The following is a 19,406-nucleotide window of genomic DNA, read 5'->3' on the forward strand; positions in this document are numbered from 1 at the left end:
GTCCCAACCAGGGGGCCTGTAACCTGAGCCCCGCCACCCAGCGCTGAATCTGTCAGGCTTCGGCCCTGAGTCCCACCAAGTCCAAGTCAGCCCTGGCAACCCCATTAAAATGGGGTTGCGACCCACTTTGGGGTCCCGACCGGCAGTTTGAGAACTGCTGATCTAGATGCTGGGTGATCCTAGTAACAGGACGAGTTAAGGTCTCAGTGTTCTATGATACTCTGTGATCTTGCATCTGTGCATTATTATAATGATCAGATCCATAGCTTTTACTTGTGTAATACACTGTGTACATACTGTTCTTTGGAAAAGTGCAAAATGGAATAGAGCATGGCACATCCAAAGGAAATCAAGTTGTTAGGGAACAAAAATGGGGTCAACACATTAAACGGATAACTAAGAACCTTTGCATGAATATTAAGATGACATCTGATACCTGCCACTAAAATTACCCCCCCAATGTAATTTTACTGTTTTATTTGATAGAGTTCAGCTTAATGATCCCTTTATTAGCCATAGGAATCAGTTTTGTGAAGAGCAGGATCCTTCCCCAAGAATCATACAATTTCTCCAAGACAAATCTACAGATTTTCCTACATACAGCTCACACGATAGTACCTGTCCAACTGAGCTTTACAGTTTTCCTTTCCAAACACTACATTAAGTGGGACCAGAGTAAAGTTTGTACTTTGGGAACATTCACTGGAGTCCCAGCAACCCAGAACAATCTCATAATATGTAAAAACAGTGGTGAAAGAAGTGGGGGTTGCCTTATGTGCATTCGTCAGATGTGTAAGTGATCTAATACTTCAGCAAAGACTAAAAATATCACTAAACTATTTGGTTACTGACATTAGGAGAATTTAGCATCAGTAAAAAGGTAGGAGACAGTTAACTGAATAACAGAAGCTGCTAAATACTAGATTAAGTTCCGCTGAATGTGTCCTAATATTAAGCCAATTACATTTTCACCCAACTTTTAGTGTGGAAAATAGTAAAAATATTGTTTGCAAGTATTTTTAGTATTCCATATGCAAAATTATTTCAATGCCAAATTGTGCACAGTCCCAGTACATTTCAGTACTGAAGAATAGGAAGAAAGAACCATATTTTTCTGTACTACTAGCTTTGTATTACATTGTGTTATGGTTTCCATAGAACTGTATACTTGAACACACACACACACCTGGGAAAGCTTACCTCTTTTTCATCTCTAACAACTGGTTATTAAGCACAGATCTCTCCTCTTCCAGCTAAAACACAAACATCAAAAGCGAGCATTTAGTGAATACACCAAGAATCAAATGGTTTCTTCAGTTTAACATATCCTAGTTTCCCCACATTTGCAGAGGCTACTGAAGCTTGGAACGTTTTTGGCAAAGTAATTAGTTTTCTCCAGAGTCAACATAAATGTAATCACAGATTGTTCAATGAACAGGGATGTTAGCTAGCACTTGTAGGTATAACCAGGACTCACTGCACAGACAACTGCCTCTACAGATTCCAGTGGCCTGGGTCCATGAGTACAAATTTGCAAACTAGTTTGCAAGAATTCAGACACCTTGATACCAATACATCATCTACTCCACCAATGATGGCTGATATAAACTGGCAACCCATCATCCAAACATAGTATCCGGAAAAACTTAATATAAACAAGGTGTGAAAGCAATGATCAACAGAGAAGGTACATGGATTAAATGAGACCTTATTAGAAAGATAGCAAGTAGGTCATTTTCAGGCTGATGAAATTCTTTGTCATTTCAGTAAGCCCTTGTTTTATACCAAATAATCATTATTCAGTGTGCAGCACAGGCCAGATGTGGAATACCATCAAATTAAATTACTCCTGGGAATGCCAGTGGCACATAAGGGTGTCCAAAGAGATTGCGCACTTTGGGCTTCCAGAGCAAAGTAAATTATAGTGGGAGTGAAGGTCTGTCTGTCATCCCCAGGTCTGAGGATAAGTTCAGGTCACAAGGATGTGAATTTTCATTTGCCCATCCTCTAGTACTGTAAGGCTCCCTGCTTTAGGACTGGTTGTTCTCTTATTGCTGGGGTACAATGTTACATGACTTTGTTCATGTACTCATTTGAACGGCAGTAGAACCAAGAGAGAGAACTAAGGCTACTGAATTATCTAAAGGCTTAGAAGATAACAAAATCTCTTTCTATAGGAGACTGATCATATGGCCAGCAGCTGTGCAAGACCCTGTTACATGACCTCAATAGCAGGGAGCTTTGGATTATATGCCATCATATTCCTGTGAGCATGCTGGAAGTTAAAAATAGCAATTTCACTGACAGAACAAAGCACACCCCTGCTTCTGAGGATTTGTTGTCTGCCTCCTAAACACAAGCAGGCTATATTGCCTCCTTGAATTCTGTGCTTCTGTAGAAGCTAGTGGGGAAATGGTGAAATTCTGAAGGGAGAAGGGTTTAATTTAAAAGTCCTGAAAGAAATGGTGTCCTTAAAAAGATACATATTTAACCAGGGTTCACATAAGTAGGGCACCATGTATATAGGTATCACATGGAATCCACCTCCTCCCATTGTCCTCCTATGTCCAGAATCTCAGCTCTTTCCAAGACCACCATTCACCCAGCTAGTCACTTTCCTCCGAGATATTTTTAAAAATCTCTTGCCCTCTTCTGTATCCTTCCCTCATCCTCAGATAAGACACTCATGGATCACACCCCTTTGGCTGCCTTTTCTTGGAGTAATCAACCTGCTTTCCTTCATCAGTAGGCATTGTTTGCAGCTCCCATAGGCCACCTGTGCAGCATTAACCTGGCACCAACAAGCAACACAGTCCAGCATCCAGTTGCTTGGGTTTCTTCTGGGATGGCCTAATTTTTCAGTGCTTAACTCCTTTTGTGCTCTACTCTCTTCAGACTTTGAAAATCCCTGCATACCACCTTGCCCCCAGCCATGGTCATAATGCCCCCAAAATATGCACCCTTTCCCCAAGTCACACTGCCACCTTGCTGTCAGCTCAGCTGCCTTTTGAACAGTTCCATGGGTGCAGAAGTTTCCCTTGCTCCTGTCTAGCTTTGCAAATTCCACAGCATTTACGAAGGATGGAAACAGAAAAGAAAACATCAGTGACGTTGTGGGTTTCAAATCAAGAAGGGAACTTAAGCCTCCCTCTTCGTTACCTGCCTGGGGATGGTGAGCCAATGGAGTCTGCTGTATGGACCAAGTCACAAGGAGCAGCTTGTTGGTAGAAAGGGAGATGGAAAGATTATTGTGGAGAATATTAGGGTATGTTTTAGGTTGATATTATTTTAGGTACCAAGTGTGTGAAAGGTAAAATATGTGGGAGGAAGTGAGATAGGGGTTTGAATCTCAGGGACTCTGCGAGGGCCCATTGAGTTGCCAGCATCACCCTGGAATCTTCATTTGAAAGTCAGTAGTTGGTGGAGGACTGTCAGGAGAGTGAGTGTGGAGACTGGTCAGTGGGAGGTGGGGTTGTCTGGGCTTGCTGAAATTGCTAAGAAGGATCTCTCCTAGAACTTTTCCATCTGGGCTGACAGATCCAGAATGCCAAGAAGACAGTGGTGAGACCACACAGGAAGCACACTGGAGTCCATGGCTTACAAACAGGAAACCTGAAGTATGAAATAAGACATTCTGAAGCTTGAAAAAGGACAGTGGGCATATCCAGCTGTTCAGTACGGAGTTCAAGCATACATTTCAGTTGTAAAGAATACATTACAACTTTGTTAATTCAGTCTGGAGTGGAACTGTGGTGACTGGGGATTTCTGCAGTGGCCTTTGAGAAGCATCTACCATCCCTGTAAGGGACTTCCGCTCCTGGGGACAATGTTCTTGTAACAAGGAAGCAGAGGGAGCAGTGCCCTGAGGTAAAATTTCCAAATGAGAAGCTTGGTGGTGGCAGCAGGTGTCTGAGGCCAGTGTCATGACAGATGCCCTTTCTTCCTCCCACTCAGAGATAATTCTCTTTCCAATAATCTACTCCACTGCACATTTTTTAATAAGTCGGTCCCAAGCAGACTCCACCTACCTTACTGAGCAGGATTAGAGAGCGGTGGATAAGTTGAGCTAACAGATCTTTCCACAATTTCTCCATTAAAGTTAAAACTCATGTGTTGGTCTAAGCCTGAGAACACCAACATAAAAACACTGCAAGCCAGAAAAGCTCCCCAAGCTCAGTATTCATCTGAATGGGAATCCGTTAGCTAATTACAAATAGCTAATTATTTATGGATCAATATAGATGAAACCCCCTCAGTGTCTGCAGCATAAGCTACTTTAACCTTTAGATGTCAGGATAAATCATTCATGACACTGCATTAATTAATTTTGCAAAATATGTCATGTGTCCACAGATTCACTAACCCAGTTGACTAACACTCTTGCTAGAATTTATATGGTTACCATAGTGACTGCTCAAAATACTTGCAACATATGCTTGATACCTGTCTTACTGTATTTTAAAAAGACACAAAAACCAAAGAGCAAAAAATTGCTACATTTTAGTTCTTTCCTTATTTTTCTAATAATATCCACTGTACAAAGAGGCAGACTCGGTCTATGGCCAACTCTACGTGAAACCTGTTTCTTCTTCTGGTTAAGATGGAATTTTACTTTGTACTCTAAAGTGTCCCCAATGTAGCAACACTCTATATTAAAATTCCTTCTCCATGGATTCACTTTACAATGTTACTCACTCTGAGGGCTTTCCTACACCTTCTGCTTGGGCCCCATATGGACTGAAAGGATAGGAGGTCTTTTCCTGACATGGTCGTTCAGTTAAAAACATTCTCACTCCAAGCTGAGCAGCATCCAGGGCCTTACAGGGGCTCTGGAGCAGTTTCACTGTTACCTCCATAGAGAGAGAAATGCAGAGATCTGCACTATGAAATCCTGAAAGGAGACCTACATGCTAGCGTCACTGTAAAGGTACATTTACCCACGTGATAGTAAAAGGGAGAAGGTGATGGGATTTGGTGGGATTGTGTTAGCACAGGGCAGAGTTTCATGAGCTAGAATCCTCACAGAAGGCAAGCTGACTTCACAGCCATTTCATTATGAGAATCAGATATGTCTAATTCTGTTCTCATAGCTCTGAGAGGTGCTCAGGAGTGGTGTGCAAAGGACTATTTTTAAGGGAAGGATATTGGTCCTTTTATCTCACTGAAGGCTTGCTATTAGTTTATGAATCTCTAGACTTCATTCTAAACAGCCAAACTCCATCCGAAGCAAGAAACAGATAAAAGTTTTGCTAAGCAGAGGTCTTGCACGTTATACAATCTTGAGCTAACCAAAACAGGGCTGAGAGGAGCTGCATTGAACAGTTATGTGGCACGACAATCTGCATTTTCAATTCATATTTGCTCCTTTGTACCACAGCAGGATTACCCCTGAAGTCATCTCTCTAGTATTCTAATAAGCACTATGAATTACATGGTTTGCAGCAATGTGGATTGACTAGCAGATGGAGCAAACCCAGCAGCCAGCATTTCAGTGTTTCAAGGGCTCAGATTATTACTAAGATTCCTTCCTCACCAAGGATAATTTCATGTGATACGAATGGCTACAGTAAGCATTTAAGCGGTTTCCCCTCCAAGCCCTTGGAGAACTCCTTGATACTAGACTTGTGGGACAAATCCTGCCCTCCACTCATGGGAAGAGAGTCCTGGATGCAATGGAACTGATACATTTACACTGTGCAGGATGGTAGGATTAGACGAGCCTGGCAGGAGGTCCATTCCTCTGTGCAACAACAAAGAACAGCTCCAGAAGGGCTTCTGGCTGTCAGTCAAAGAGCATGTCTGTTTGTGGGGGAACTGGGAGTTGGGCAAGCTGGGGAGAGCCAAAGCTGGCAGATCCATAACTAGGTGATCCAGACAGCTATTATCCCCTGGGAAGATAGTCCAGGAGCTGCATGGGCTACTCCAGCGTTTTCCCTCGGACCTCCCAAAGCCTGGTTACTTGGACCATGCACTGAAGGCCAGGTTTGATTCAATGGATGGCCCTGCTGCCAAGGAAGCCTTTTCCAGTTGTGGTTGGTCTGAAGAAAGGAGCTGGCTGCCCCCAAAGGCTCGGACATAATTTAAAAGGGACAAAAAAGGCTCCCATTCGTTGTTTAAGAAGACAGCATCCTATTATCATGCCACTACTCAGTAAGAGGGTGAGAGCCTGTATGCCAGGGACATTCCTCAGTCATCTTTCAAAGCACTTTGTAGAGTAAAGGATTCCATGCACTATTCCTCTCACAGCACCCAGGAGTTAGAAATTGTTCAGGCTTCAGCTCTAAGAGGTGCTTTGGAGAAAGTCTGCCCCCTCAAATCTTGGTGGAGCATGAGGTTCTGCAGCAGGACTGGAAGGGAGACTTCCAGTAAAGCTTGAAATCAGAGAACACATTAAGTGCTGTCACAAAGGCACATACTGTGTGCAATGGCGACGTGTGTCTGACAGTGGCTCACATACTGCTCTTAGCCTTATTTTTTACATTGCACATCATGTCCTAGAATGAGAGACACTACGGTCAAAGGACACGGTGTCATAGTTCAAATGCAAACTTCGAAAAAATCATTTGAATGAGGAAGAGGTTCTTAACATAACTAGAATTATTCTATGTGAGATCTAGAATTTCAGTTAAGTCACTTAACATTCAAGTTCTAAATCTTTATTTGCAAGTACCAATGTAATAAGCTCCATCCACAATAAATGTATTTTAACATGTACAAGGCAAAGAGCTTTACAGACTTTACACTGTCACCAGAAAACCTTATACCAACTCCAATCCTCTAATATCCACCATTTACACACGATACAGAAGCACACACATATGCACATTTCCGCTACCATTTTCATAGAGTTCAGTAAAGGGATTTTGAACAGTATTCTCCAAACCACCTTAAAATATTCTCTCTGGAAGGATGGGTTTTTAAAAAGAACCACAGTTTCTCTTAATATAGGGGGGGAAAGGATGTGAAAAGTGAGTTGTTTGGAAAATAAAAATACTCCCACTAGAGTGTCTCTTTAGTAGCCCCTTGGATATGGGGTTGGCTACAGCACATTTCATTCACACACTTACCTGAAGCCTTCAAATAGACATCTCTCTTGTAAAGATTCTTTATGGGTCATACCACCCTCCACCATCCTATGATTCTAACCTTCTAATGGAGGTGATTTGCAAATGTACTTGAACACTTCTGATATGAACTATCCCTTTAAATCACAAACATGCATTACAGGGTCACACAAGCATCCATGAAAATAGTATGGATTATTTTAAACAATCAAGCCGCAGCATCCTCTAAGCACCAAACAGTAAGTGTTTAGCCACCCTACCTTCTGATGAGTTGTGACTTCGTCCCTGCTCCTGCCCAGCTCCTCGGCAAGTTTAATGTTCTCTTCTTGCAGGGCTGTGAGCTGCTGGGACTTCTGAGCAGCCGCCAGTCTCAGCGCTTCTCTGCAAGGACAGGGAGTGCATGGTTACCATAGGAACAAGACAGGCAAGAAAAGACTGTGGGAGAGAATCTGCTTCACAGCTTGGGAAAATACATCTAGGTCACGTGTCTAATAGGATCTATAATAAAGGTGACAATCTACACCTTAAATGCACATTGATAGTGTTAACCCTGAAAGAGAGAGCATTGGGAGCACGACACACAATTACTTCCTTTTCCTTTAAATGCATCTGATACCACTGCAAGGAAAAGTCTATTCAGCGTCCTATTACGAGTTCTACATGGCTTCAAGAGTTAAAAAAACTTGGGATTTAAAAATATGCTAATTTGTGGTATTAAATTTTGTTTGAAGTATGATACAGTATTTGTTTGAAGTATGTTATTTATGTTTGAAGACACAGTCAGGTAGTTCTAACATCCCACCCCCCTGTACAGGCACATAAACACACCCACAGAGTATTTAACCAAATCTAACACAAACAGAAATGTTTATGAAATTAAAATTATCAAGGAAACCGCATTTGTTCAGATTTAAATATTCTCTGGAATGGTTTGCAACCCAAACGCTGAAGAACAGATGAAGTCAGGCGAGCCAAAACATAAAGATGACTAGTCTATTTTTGTTGTCCTTACAGTGAAATGCACAAAATAAACAAACACCAATAGCAAAAAAAAAATAAAATTAGGATTTTCAAGTTTCGTTAATCCATGTTGCTGTTGATAAAATTGGATTTTTTTTTAGAATTATTTTTAACTGATGTATTTAAAACAAAATGAAACAAACGCCTGTTACATATTCTGTGTATACGTCATTTAATAAGTTCCTCCAGAAGATGGCAGGATTTAAAAAAAAAAAAAAGTTGCATTTTATTTAATCTAGGCAGTTTTTTTACCATTGTATTTTGCTTTCCTAAAGGGAGGCTCAACGGTCATGTGTGCCAATATTTCACAGTCCAACACTGACTAGAATACTAAAATATGTTATGATGACCCATGGCTGATGTGCCCCGGAGGGACACATTTATGTAATAGGATTCACAAAACAGGAGCATTATCCTTTAACTCACTAAATTACAGTTTAAACAAAAGTGTTTCATATTATATGATGAACATTTTATCAAGCAGCATTAAAAGTAATCCGGCATTGTGTGTATTAAACTTAACGCTAACATTTTCCAGCCCTTTTCCCTAGATCTTATGCCATAGCTACATTAGATATTAAAGATCAGGCTCTAGTGTAAACAATTTTTGGTGCAGTTTTTCATGCTCTATTAATAAAGGCCTAGTTAAACTGGATTTAATGTGCTGGGTCACATCACTGAATCAAATTATCTTGGTATGAATCTGTTTGCTAATGCAGGAACACATCTAATTTTAACCTCACTTGTTTGCTGTGCTGCAGTCCATATCAGTGGTTTGACTTTTGATTTTGGCACTAGTGTGTCAGGAAGTCAGATTCCTGATTTTAAAGGCACACAAATAGTGGTGTGGACTTGTGTGAAACTGCAGAATTCCATTGTAATTCATTTGTATCTGAGAATTTTAATTGATGTCAAAAAGAGCATTTGACAGGGTGTTTATTAACCAGGAAAGTAAAATCCAATCAGTATCACTGCTTCTCTGGTGCCCAGTTTTATATGTTAAGCTCTTTTGCAAAAATGGTTACCACTTCCATTGAAAGACTTCCCTGCCTACAGAGCCACAGCTGCCTATTGAAAGGGCTCTCCTGCATTATTCCCCTCCACAATTACAAGAGTTTACCATCACCTACTGGGCATCCCAAAGGCATTCTGGCAACACAGACTGCTGAGGAATTCAAGGAAAGCTGCAGCTGCCAAATTCAGCTCCATCCTTTACCAATGTTAATTACTTTGTTTACATGTCAAAGTATTTATAATGTAATAATCTTAAATCAGTATTACAATTACCTGTCAAATTAGATTAGTTACCCCCCATCCATGAAGTACAAAATCACAGGTAATTAGAGACCATGTTCAGCAATTGGCTATGGCTAAGGTTTGCCTTAAACAGAATCATAAGAGGACCAAGTGAGAGGAAACCAATCTCCTTCATCTAGAAGTCCCCTTTACTGAAGCCTAAACAGCAATTTCTACAAATAATTTTTCCTGACAAGTTGCAGAAGAAGAATTTTTAATAAAAAATAGGATCTGCACACTTCCTGGGGTTCTAAGACTAGAGCAACTAGTCTGGAAATAATTACTTTGCCTTGGCATTTTCTACAAGTGCCAAAGCAGATGGGAATTACTGACGGAATGAAATCCTGTCACACCAGAAGGGGCCTCTCTCTGACAGCCATCTCAGTTTTTAAAAGGACAGAAAAATCAATATCGCGGTGCAGGTGCTGGAACATAGCATTAATGTGTGTTCTGCAAGAAACCCTGTCTCTCCTTGCCTGGACTGCCTTGATCTCAGGGCACCGGTCAAGGGTGGGGCAAAAATCCCCTACACTGTTTTGAAAATCTCAAGCAATCATCTCAGCCCTGCAGTCCAAATTCCAGGTTCTGAATCTCCCCAACAGGTCACCAAATTCTCTCCACACAGAGATGGTGGGATTGAAGACTTGAGGTTCAGTGTGCCAAGTCTCTAAAGCTTGGGACACTGAGGAGCCAGTAGCCATACTGTGTCTTTGTTCAGGGAGGAACACAGTTTTAGGCTGCTGGATACCAGTTACGAGCTAATAGTTTTATTCAGAGGCTAACATGCACTAATCAAATTGCGGCTAGAGGGCTTTAAACCGGAGACACTGTGTGTGTGTTTCATTTAGTACTGCCCAGGAATGGCACTCGGCTAAGGCACTGTGTTACTACATGTATAGTTACTCCCTACATTTTCTTTGGAGTCCTACTGGTTAGGTTTATTGACAAAATAAATGACTGTATTAACACTGTAGAGTCCAGGTAAATGTGAGCCCAAACAGCAGCACACACTGCTTCACCCATTGCCAGCTACATTCCAATTTCAGAATCTAGGCTGAGGCTGTCTAGATTAGGAGTGGACCATGATCGGCTTATCACATTGAGCTCCATCTACACTAGAGGCTAAGTGGTGTTTAACAACACGGTAGCTGACACATTTTAAAACACCACATATTTTCCTATGCTAGACAAGGTCTGAGAGCAGCCAGCAGACAGACAACTTGATTTACACATACCAGGGTGAGTTTGCTCTGATGCAAGTTAGAAAAAACATTCTTTGCCTGGCAGTATGTGCAAATTTGTTAAATGATCCATTGATTAAAAAAATAAAAAAATCTAAGATATAATATGTACAAAATCATTTGAACCACTAACACTTTAACTAAAAATATATTTTAAACATGTTGCAAGATTTGTTTGGATTGATGCTTTTGAAATAAATTGGTGCCCCCATGTGGCAGAACTGTATGCCACTTCAAACTAATTCAATTAATCTACCATAATTTAAACATCTCCACAAATAATTCAGTAACCTTCAGAGAGCCATGGCAGTGCTCTGTTTCCATGTTTTACATATTTCAGAAGCTAAGTTAGTAGTGAATTGTAACGAAGTACAGTACCTCTGTTTTATAAATGAGGATACTGTAGATGAGCTGGTAAGAAGACTCATTTATGAAACATAATTGCTACATACTCACATAGAATAACTATGGAAGAGTTTGAAGGCTCAACAAACATGTAAATACTTACACTTCTTTTCTAAATTCTTCCATTTTCTTGTTCTCCAGATTTAGAAGCTCTTTTGACTTGTTAAGTTCCTCTTTGTTTTTCAGGCTGTTTTGTTTAAGTTTGTCCAGCTTGGGGGAGGGAAGGAAATCTTGTTAAAAATTCATGGAATCACATAATGTTCAAACAAATTATTTGTAAATAGTCAAGCATTTGTGAAAATGGAGGCCTAGCATTTTGAACAGTTGCACTTTTTTATTTTAAAGTCTCGGTAAGTGAAGAGTTAAATTAGTCTGTCTGCACTGAGAAATATTTGACTAACAAACGTGTAACAAACTGATAATATAAGTAGATGAACATTAGAAATCTATCCACCACATTTCACACAGAACACCTACCTGTCTAAGCACTGTACCTACAACTCAACATCTTTAGCAAAATTAATGTAGTACAATTTGTTATAATTGAGTGCTATATGTATAGAGGTTTTTTCCCCCTGATCTCAGGTAAAAACATACATAATTAACCATATGATTAAGCTTTACTGTACCTTAATCAGCGAGAAATAGTAGGCTGGATGTTGTGTTTGCAATAATGGGAAATCCATTCTTTTGAGAGATCTTGTTGTTTTGGCACAAATTGTAGAAAGCCTTCTAATATTTACTGTGCGTGCATCTATCATGTAAGCACTTATCAGATTGTAAACCTCATCTGTTCACAAGCACTCAGTAATACATTATATTATGTAACAGATAATCTCCAGCTACTTCGATGGCATTACAGAACAGTGGATTTTTATTTTAAACAGCCCAGAAATTCCACTTCTGGCATTAATAATGTCATCTCTCTTAAGCAATCAACATTGCCTCAAAATCATTGAGAATTGTGTTTCAATAGAAGCCTATGGCATTAGGTTATCCTGGCATTTCCCATTCAAAATGTTCATTATCTTAAAGACATCAGAAAATTCTAGAGAATCATCTGCACAGCCTGTAGCAGCCAGTGTGCTCAAGTATGTTTCCCCACATCTTTCTGTTTCAAACAGTCAGTTTATATTTGCCTCTCTGCAGCCTGGAGGCAACTTATGGGGAAAAAAAGAGATTAGGGTGCTAGTGAAGACACCACTACCAAAAAAAAAAAAAAAAAGTGCAGTGTTACAAAAGGGAAAAACAAGGGTAGGAGGGGGTCCTTGACCCAGCATCATCATGGAAAGTACTGTGGTATTTCTTAGGTTGCAAGCTTTTTGGGGACAGGAATTGCAACTTCATGTGTGTTTGTACAACACCTAGCGTAGTAGGGCCTTAATCTTGAGAGTGACCTCTATGTGCTGACATAATAAATAGTAAATGATAAATAATAATACATAGATCAGAGGAGGAGAAATTAAGATGCTGCCGTGAAACTTCAGGTCACACAGAGGATCCTTTAATAACCATGGACAGAAGCTCAAAAGTTTTTGTAGGCTAGATTAGGACGGGAGAACTTTTGTGGGTTATTAATGTTGCTATTAGTTAGCACTTCTGTAGTGCTTTTTATTGGAGTGTAAGGACTATCCACTTAAGATGAGGAAACTGAGGCACAGACGTTATTGTAAACAACTTGCCCAAGGCCACACAGTGAGTCACTGATGAAGCCAGGCTTAGAACACAGATCTTCTGTATCTGTGCCCCGTCTACTGTACCATGCTGCATCTCTCATCACAGGAGATAAATGCTGCTCGAGCATAAAGGTAACAGAGTATTTGTAAATACAGCACATTAGAGCTGTAGAAGCATGTAATCTACAAGGCTGTATTAGTGTAATACATAGAGAAGCTGTGGGTACTATCTAGTAGCTTATGCCAAGATGGCCGTGATGAGATCTGTGGTGAGACAGTGACAAATGTTATTCAGCCCATTCTTCTCCTTTTCCCCACGCAACCAATATTCCCTTCCCCTTCTCGTGTCACCTGTGCTGTGATCCTATTGGTTTAAGCACTTAAAAAACCCACTTCTGGACTGCAGAGTAAAAACTAAACCTGTCCTTAAGTTTTTTTCTTTTTAGGTCATTTGTTATATACAGAAAAACAGGATTTAAACAACCTCTCACTTGCAAAGACCAGATCAGACTAGCAGAAGGAAGTGAACGCATGTCCAGTTCAACATATAATTAAAGTTGTATGGGAAGTGTAGGTATCTCAGAGAGCACATATTCACTGATAAATTGTGGTGTTTTTGACTATTTGGATGTAGATTTCACATTACAATACAGGGACATTTTAAGGAATACCAGTAAGTCTCAAGAACTTTGTGATTAGTTTCAGATATAAACATTTAAAAGTGGTTACTTCATTTTGCAGTTTCTGATTTGTCTGTCTGGAGTCCTCCAAGGAGGCCAGTGTATCAATCTTTTCTTGATGAAGGGCATCCTTCTCTTTGGTCACCTGCTCCACTACCTGCAAAGCATCTTCTGCCATTTTAGCAGCCTAAATATAAAAAAGAATTATTACTGGACGGAACACTTCAATGCAGACCAACCATTATATTATATTTTGTATACTTTATGCAGAACTCAGTTACCTGCCAACTTTTTTCCATACTGAATCAATATATTAAATAGCTTCATTTTCATAACTAAAACTGGAAATGTATCTGCATTTCTGAAGCTGCATAAAGTATAAAATAGATCTTAAAAAGTCAAATTCCATGCAGAAATGAATTACAATCCCATGCTTTTGTCCTCATTGAGATTGATTTTTTTTTAATTAAATCCCTGAATGGCCCTAATTATATCCACTGTGATTACCCTTAAATGACCCAAACATCTTATAATCATAGTTGTGCAATATATATTCACTACCAACAGACTGATCTTTTAGATAGATGTGGAATTATAAAGAGGAGTTATGTTGCATTTGCTTTGAGAGGATCCTAAACGTTAAAATAGGAGGACAAAAAAGATTCAGCTATCAAGTTAATGTTACATGTTACTTTAACATTGTTAATGATGACTTGCCCTTGTGAAATTAAATCTTTGAAGATCATACACAAAGCTTTAGATTGGAGTAAAATATTCTGAAGTAATTGGAATTAAAAAACACCCCACAAAATTCACACTTTAAGTGGTTTTGCAGTTTCTAAGTCAAGCAAGGTCTGGCTCAAAGTTCTATTTACTGCTCTGTTGGTGGTGAATAGAAACACTACTGTGAATAAAAAGAACACACTCAGCTGCCAATTTATTACAACATGTTTTGAAAGTTCTAAGAAGAGTAAAATTTTGTTTTATATCACCATGTACATTTAAACTAATATTCTTTTAATTCAATTTTTTTTAAATAAAAAGGTATGGTGAGCACCAAGTCTAAAATCATATTCATTTATACCTATTTACTGTTAGCCAGAAAGTACTTTTTCTACTAATGTTAAATTTCTCCTATAGGATTTGGAATTTTTTTTCCTTTTTATTCACAGTTTCAAAATTGTTTTCTTACAGCATTCAGCAACAACATAGTTCCTTATGATTAAGCATAAAATTGTTTTATATTATGGGTGTTAAAAGATCTTTCACACTCATCATTACAGACAACTTGAGACAAACAGGGTACTATACCAAGAGGGAAGAGAATTCCAGTCTGTCTACATTAAGATGAAGTGCTGGTCATGCAATTAAAGTGCTGACATCAAAACTATTGAAGTTAGTGCTCAGTGTTAGTAACTGTACTTGACTGGTTTAACAACGTTTCAATACCTCAGATTTTTGCGTTACTGTATGCGACTGAAGAGCCTCAGTTTCTTTTAGTTTCAAAGCAAGTTTGTCCTTCTCCACCAGTAGCATCTGATTTTTGTTCTGCAACACCAATAGGTTGGCTGAAAGGTCACCATTAGTTTGTGCTAAAAGCATTACTTCCTCATGCAGTTTGTAATAGTCCTCAGAAAACGTCTCCTTCTCTTTCAGTATTTCTTCCTTTATCATGATCAGATTCTTCTGTTCCGCAAGAAGGCTCTCATTTTCCTGGAGCAGCTTCATTCGCTCCAATTCAGTCACCTCATGGCTATGCCGAAGATCTTCTAGGATATTGGATAAACAGGCATGCAAGTCCTGGAGCTCCACCTTCGATTTAGTCAATGAAGCAAAATCACTCTTTAGTTTTTCAATATTGGAGGCAAGTTGATCAGTCTCTGTGCTGAGAACCTCCTTTTCTTTAATGATTTCCTCTAGTTTGAATTCAGATTTTTGTTTTTCCTGAACCAGCAGTTGTTTCTCAGACAGCAATTCTTTATTTTTAACTGTTAGCTGCTCTTTCTCCCTCTCTAAGAAGCTGATGGTGTTCTGAAGTTCTGCATGTCCCAATAAGAATGAATCCTTTTCCAGCTTTCTAGCTTCCCTTTCTATTGTTAAATTCTCCTGCATAATTTTGACCTCTTCATTTAATTTTTGACATTCTTCTTGCAGTTCAGTCCTCTCTTTGGCTAGCATTTCCTTACTGGAAGAACAGGTTTTGAAGGAAGCCATCAGAACTTGCTTGGCTTGCGAAACAGCAGAAAGTTCATTTCCTAGCAGTGTTTTGGCACTCTGAGCCTCTTTCAGACACTTTGAAAGTTCACAGTTATAGGCTACTAGATCTTGATTTTCTTGGGTTTTCTTGTCCAGTTCTCTCTTGAGGCTTTCAATGGCACTCTGGAGCTTTGCCTTCTCTTGACCAAGTGCTTTCTTGGCTGAGATGTCCAGCTCATGTTTTCTTTTCAAGTCACACAGTGCATTTGCAGAAGACTGTTTTTCAGTGAGCAGCTCTGCACATTTGGTTTCTAACATGTCCTTTTCTTTGTGAAGGACATCATTCTGCTTTTTAAGTTTCACTGACTTCTGAGAAGCCAATTCCTTCTCTCTACTCAGTTGACTTATTTTCTCATTTAGAGCTTTCTCAGCAAGGGCGGCATCTTCTGAGGTCTTGGCAAGCTTTTCTGCAATTGCCTTATTTTCATTTAAAAGTTCCTCCCTCTCAGACAAAAGTCTCCGCTCAGATGAAGAGAGAGCTTCCTTCTCTTGTAGTAACTGGATACATTCGGAGTCTGTTGACTCTCTACTGGCTTTTATCTCTTCAAGCAGTTTAGAGAGACTAGCATAGGAGGCCTGCAACTCTACATTGTCTTTGGTAGCTTTTTTAAGTTCTTTAATTACAGCATCTAGCTCTGTTTGCAGTCGTTCAGTTTTCATACTTAGGGTCTTTTCCTCATTTAGAGCAGTTTCTAAGCTCACATGCAGCTCTTCCTGACTTTTAAGAAGTGCTTCCTTTTCGGATTGCACATCTTGACTTTTTTGCAACAGATCATCCCTTTCATTTTTTAAGGCCACATATGTGCTTTCAAGAGTCAAAATTTTATCCAAGACTGAATTTCTCTCTGCAGCCAGAGCAGATATTTCTTGCAGGAGATCCTTTTGATCTCTGGCCAGGTCTTCATAAGAGCTTTTCAACTTCTGGATGACATCATCCTTATCTTTAAGAAGAGTAGCATTCTGCTCAGAAAGTTTTTTCTGATTATCCTCCAGTTCTTCTCTTTCCTTAATGTGCTTTCGAGATTCCAGAACCAAAGCATCTTTGCTGGTCTGAAGTTCTTCCAGCTGTTGGAGCAGAGCTGATTCTGAAGAGCGTAGAGCATCATTTTCTCTACTTATTTTTAGAAGATCTTTCTGTGTTGTCCCTATTTCAATAAACAGCTTTTGTTTCTCAGAAATTAATGCTGCCTTTTCTGTGCTATCCTGTTGACTTTTAGTTTCAGCTTCTTGCTTTTCTTTTAAGATCTTTTTATTTTCTGAATCAAGCTCTTCATTTATTGTCCAAAGCTTTTCCTGATCTTGTTGCAACAACATAAGCTTGGATTCCAACTCTAGTAGTTTTGATAATAGTGAACCCTTCTCTAACTTTAAAGCATTTCCCTCCTGTGCCAGAATCTCCTTCTCGGATATCAAACCCCTCATCTCGTCTGACATTAGTTCAATCTCTTTTTTGGCTGATGCTAACACAGAAGTTAAAGACTAAAGAAATAAAGTTGGGGAGAAGGGAAACAAAAATGAAGTCAAACAGACAAATGAGAAGTATGGATTAAGGACAAATAGAGCTATTATAGTTTAAATTGAAGTGTATATACTGACACACAAGCCTCTGTGTAAAATATCAACTGCTGAAAAACGTTACAGCCATTTTTATTACAAAACAATGACTAGCTAGTGAGATGACTTAGTGGAACTAATTAATGATAGTTATGTTAAAAGATGTACTAGTTGTGTGTTCATCCATACTAGAGGAGTTTGGCTTTTTATTAAATCTGCTCCAGTAGTGACCGCTGCCCCCCAAAAGTGATTTAAATGGTACCATCTACATAGATTAAGCACGGAGTGATTTAAAAAAAAGCTACTGTGAAGACAAGAAAAACCAGCAAGATTCAGCCCTGGTCTACACTACAAGTTTAGGTCAAATTTAGCAGCAGGTAGATCGATTTAATCCTGCACCTGTCCACATGACTAAGCCGTTATTTTCGACTTAAAGGGCTGTTAAAATTGATTTTGGTACTCCTCCTCCGATGAGGGGATTAGCGCTGAAATCGACCTTGCCATGTCGAATTTGGGGTAGCGTGGTCACAATTTGACAGTATTGGCCTCTGGGAGCTGTCGCAGAGTGCTCCATTGTGACTGCTCTGGACAGCGCTCTGATGCACTGGCGAGGTAGACAGGAAAAGGCCCACGAACTTTTGAATCTCATTTCCTGTTTGGCCAGCATGGCAATCTGCAGGTGAGTGCAGATCTCATCAGCAGAGGTGACCATGATAGAGTCCCAGAATCGGAAAAGCGCTCCAGCATGGACTGAATGGGAGGTACAGGATCTGATTGCTATATGGGGAGATGAATCCATGCTATCAGAACTCCATTCCAAAAGACAAAATGCCCAAACATTTGAAAAAAATCTCAAAGGGCATGAAGGACAGAGGCTACAACAGGGACCCGCAGCAGTGCCGCATGAAACTTACGGAGCTGAGAAAAGCCTACCAAAAAAACAGAGAGGCAAATGGCTGCTCTGGGTCAGAGCCCCAGACATGCAGCTTCTATGATGAGCTGCATGCCATTCTAGGTGGTGCAGCCACCACTACCCTACCCCTGTGCTTTGACTCCGTCAATGGAGTAGCATGCAACAGGGATGCAGGTTTTGGGGATGAGGAAGTTGAAGATAGCTCACAGCAAGGAAGCAGAGAAATTGTTTTCCCCGACAGTCAGGAACTGTTTCTCACCCTGGACCTGGAGTCAGCACCTCCCGAACCCACCCAAGGCTGCCTCCCGGACCCACCAGGCAGAGAAGGGACCTCTGGTGAGTGTACCTTTGTAAATATTATACATGGTTTAAAAGAAAGTGTGTTTAATGATTAATTTGCTCTGGCATTTGTGGCCAGTACAGATACTGGAAAAGTCTGTTAATGTGTCTGGGGATGGAGCGGAAATCCTCCAGGGACATCTCCATAAAGCTCTCCTGGATGTACTCCCAAAACCTTTGCAAAAGGTTTCTGGGGAGGACAGTCTTATTCCGTCCTCCATGGTAGGACACTTTACCATGCCAGGACAGTAGCACGTAGTCTGGAATCACTGCATACAAAGCATGGCAGTGTATGGTCCCCGTGTTTGCTGGCATTCAAACAGCATCTGTTCTTTATCTCTCTGTGTTATCCTCTGGAGAGTGACTGTGCATAATCAGTGGACAGACGATTTGCCTCAACCTCCCATCCCACCATAAATGTCTCCCCCTTACTCTCACAGATATTGTGGAGCGCACAGCAAGCAGTAATAACAATGGGAATATTGGTTTCGCTGAGGTCTATCCGAGTCAGTAAACTGCGCTAGCGCGCTTTTAAACATTCAAATGCACATTCTACCATCATTCTGCACTCGCTCAGCCTATAGTTGAACAGCTCCTGACTACTGTCCAGGCTGCCTGTGTACGACTTCATGAGCCAGGGCATTAAGGGGTAGGCTGGGTCCAACGGTTATTTTCTGGTCTGGGAAGAAAGTCCCCTGCTGCAGCTTTTGAAACAGACCAGAGTTCCTGAAGATGCGAACACCATGTACCTTTCCCAGCCATCCCACATTCATGTTGGTGAAACATCCCTTGTGACCCACCAGTGCTTGAAGCACCACTGAAAAGTACCCCTTGCGGTTTATGTACTCGCTGGCTTGGTGCGCTGCTGCCAAGATAGGGATATGGGGTCTGTCTATCGCCCCACCACAGTTAGGGAATCCCATTGCAGCAAAGCCATCCACTATGACCTGCACATTTCCCAG

General features: G+C 40.3%; 1 protein-coding gene across 11 annotated transcripts in view; it reads right to left on the minus strand.

The window, feature by feature from the left end:
• CLIP1 (CAP-Gly domain containing linker protein 1) overlaps positions 1 to 19,406 on the minus strand; it is a 128,501-nt gene that overhangs the window by 13,448 nt on the left and 95,647 nt on the right. For 7 of the 11 annotated variants that reach the window (XM_050923894.1, XM_050923897.1, XM_050923896.1 and 4 more), the window contains 5 exons: positions 14,832 to 17,117; positions 13,432 to 13,569; positions 11,130 to 11,236; positions 7,325 to 7,445; positions 1,201 to 1,253 (listed from right to left, as the gene is read on the minus strand). In XM_050923894.1, the coding sequence (XP_050779851.1) occupies positions 1,201 to 1,253; positions 7,325 to 7,445; positions 11,130 to 11,236; positions 13,432 to 13,569; positions 14,832 to 17,117 (2,705 nt within the window). The remainder of the gene's footprint in view (positions 1 to 1,200; positions 1,254 to 7,324; positions 7,446 to 11,129; positions 11,237 to 13,431; positions 13,570 to 14,831; positions 17,118 to 19,406) is intronic. The other 4 variants (XM_050923900.1, XM_050923903.1, XM_050923904.1 and 1 more) reach the window with 1 other exon arrangement.

This window comes from Gopherus flavomarginatus, chromosome 15 (assembly GCF_025201925.1).
Source record: "Gopherus flavomarginatus isolate rGopFla2 chromosome 15, rGopFla2.mat.asm, whole genome shotgun sequence".
Lineage (NCBI taxonomy): Eukaryota > Metazoa > Chordata > Testudines > Testudinidae > Gopherus > Gopherus flavomarginatus.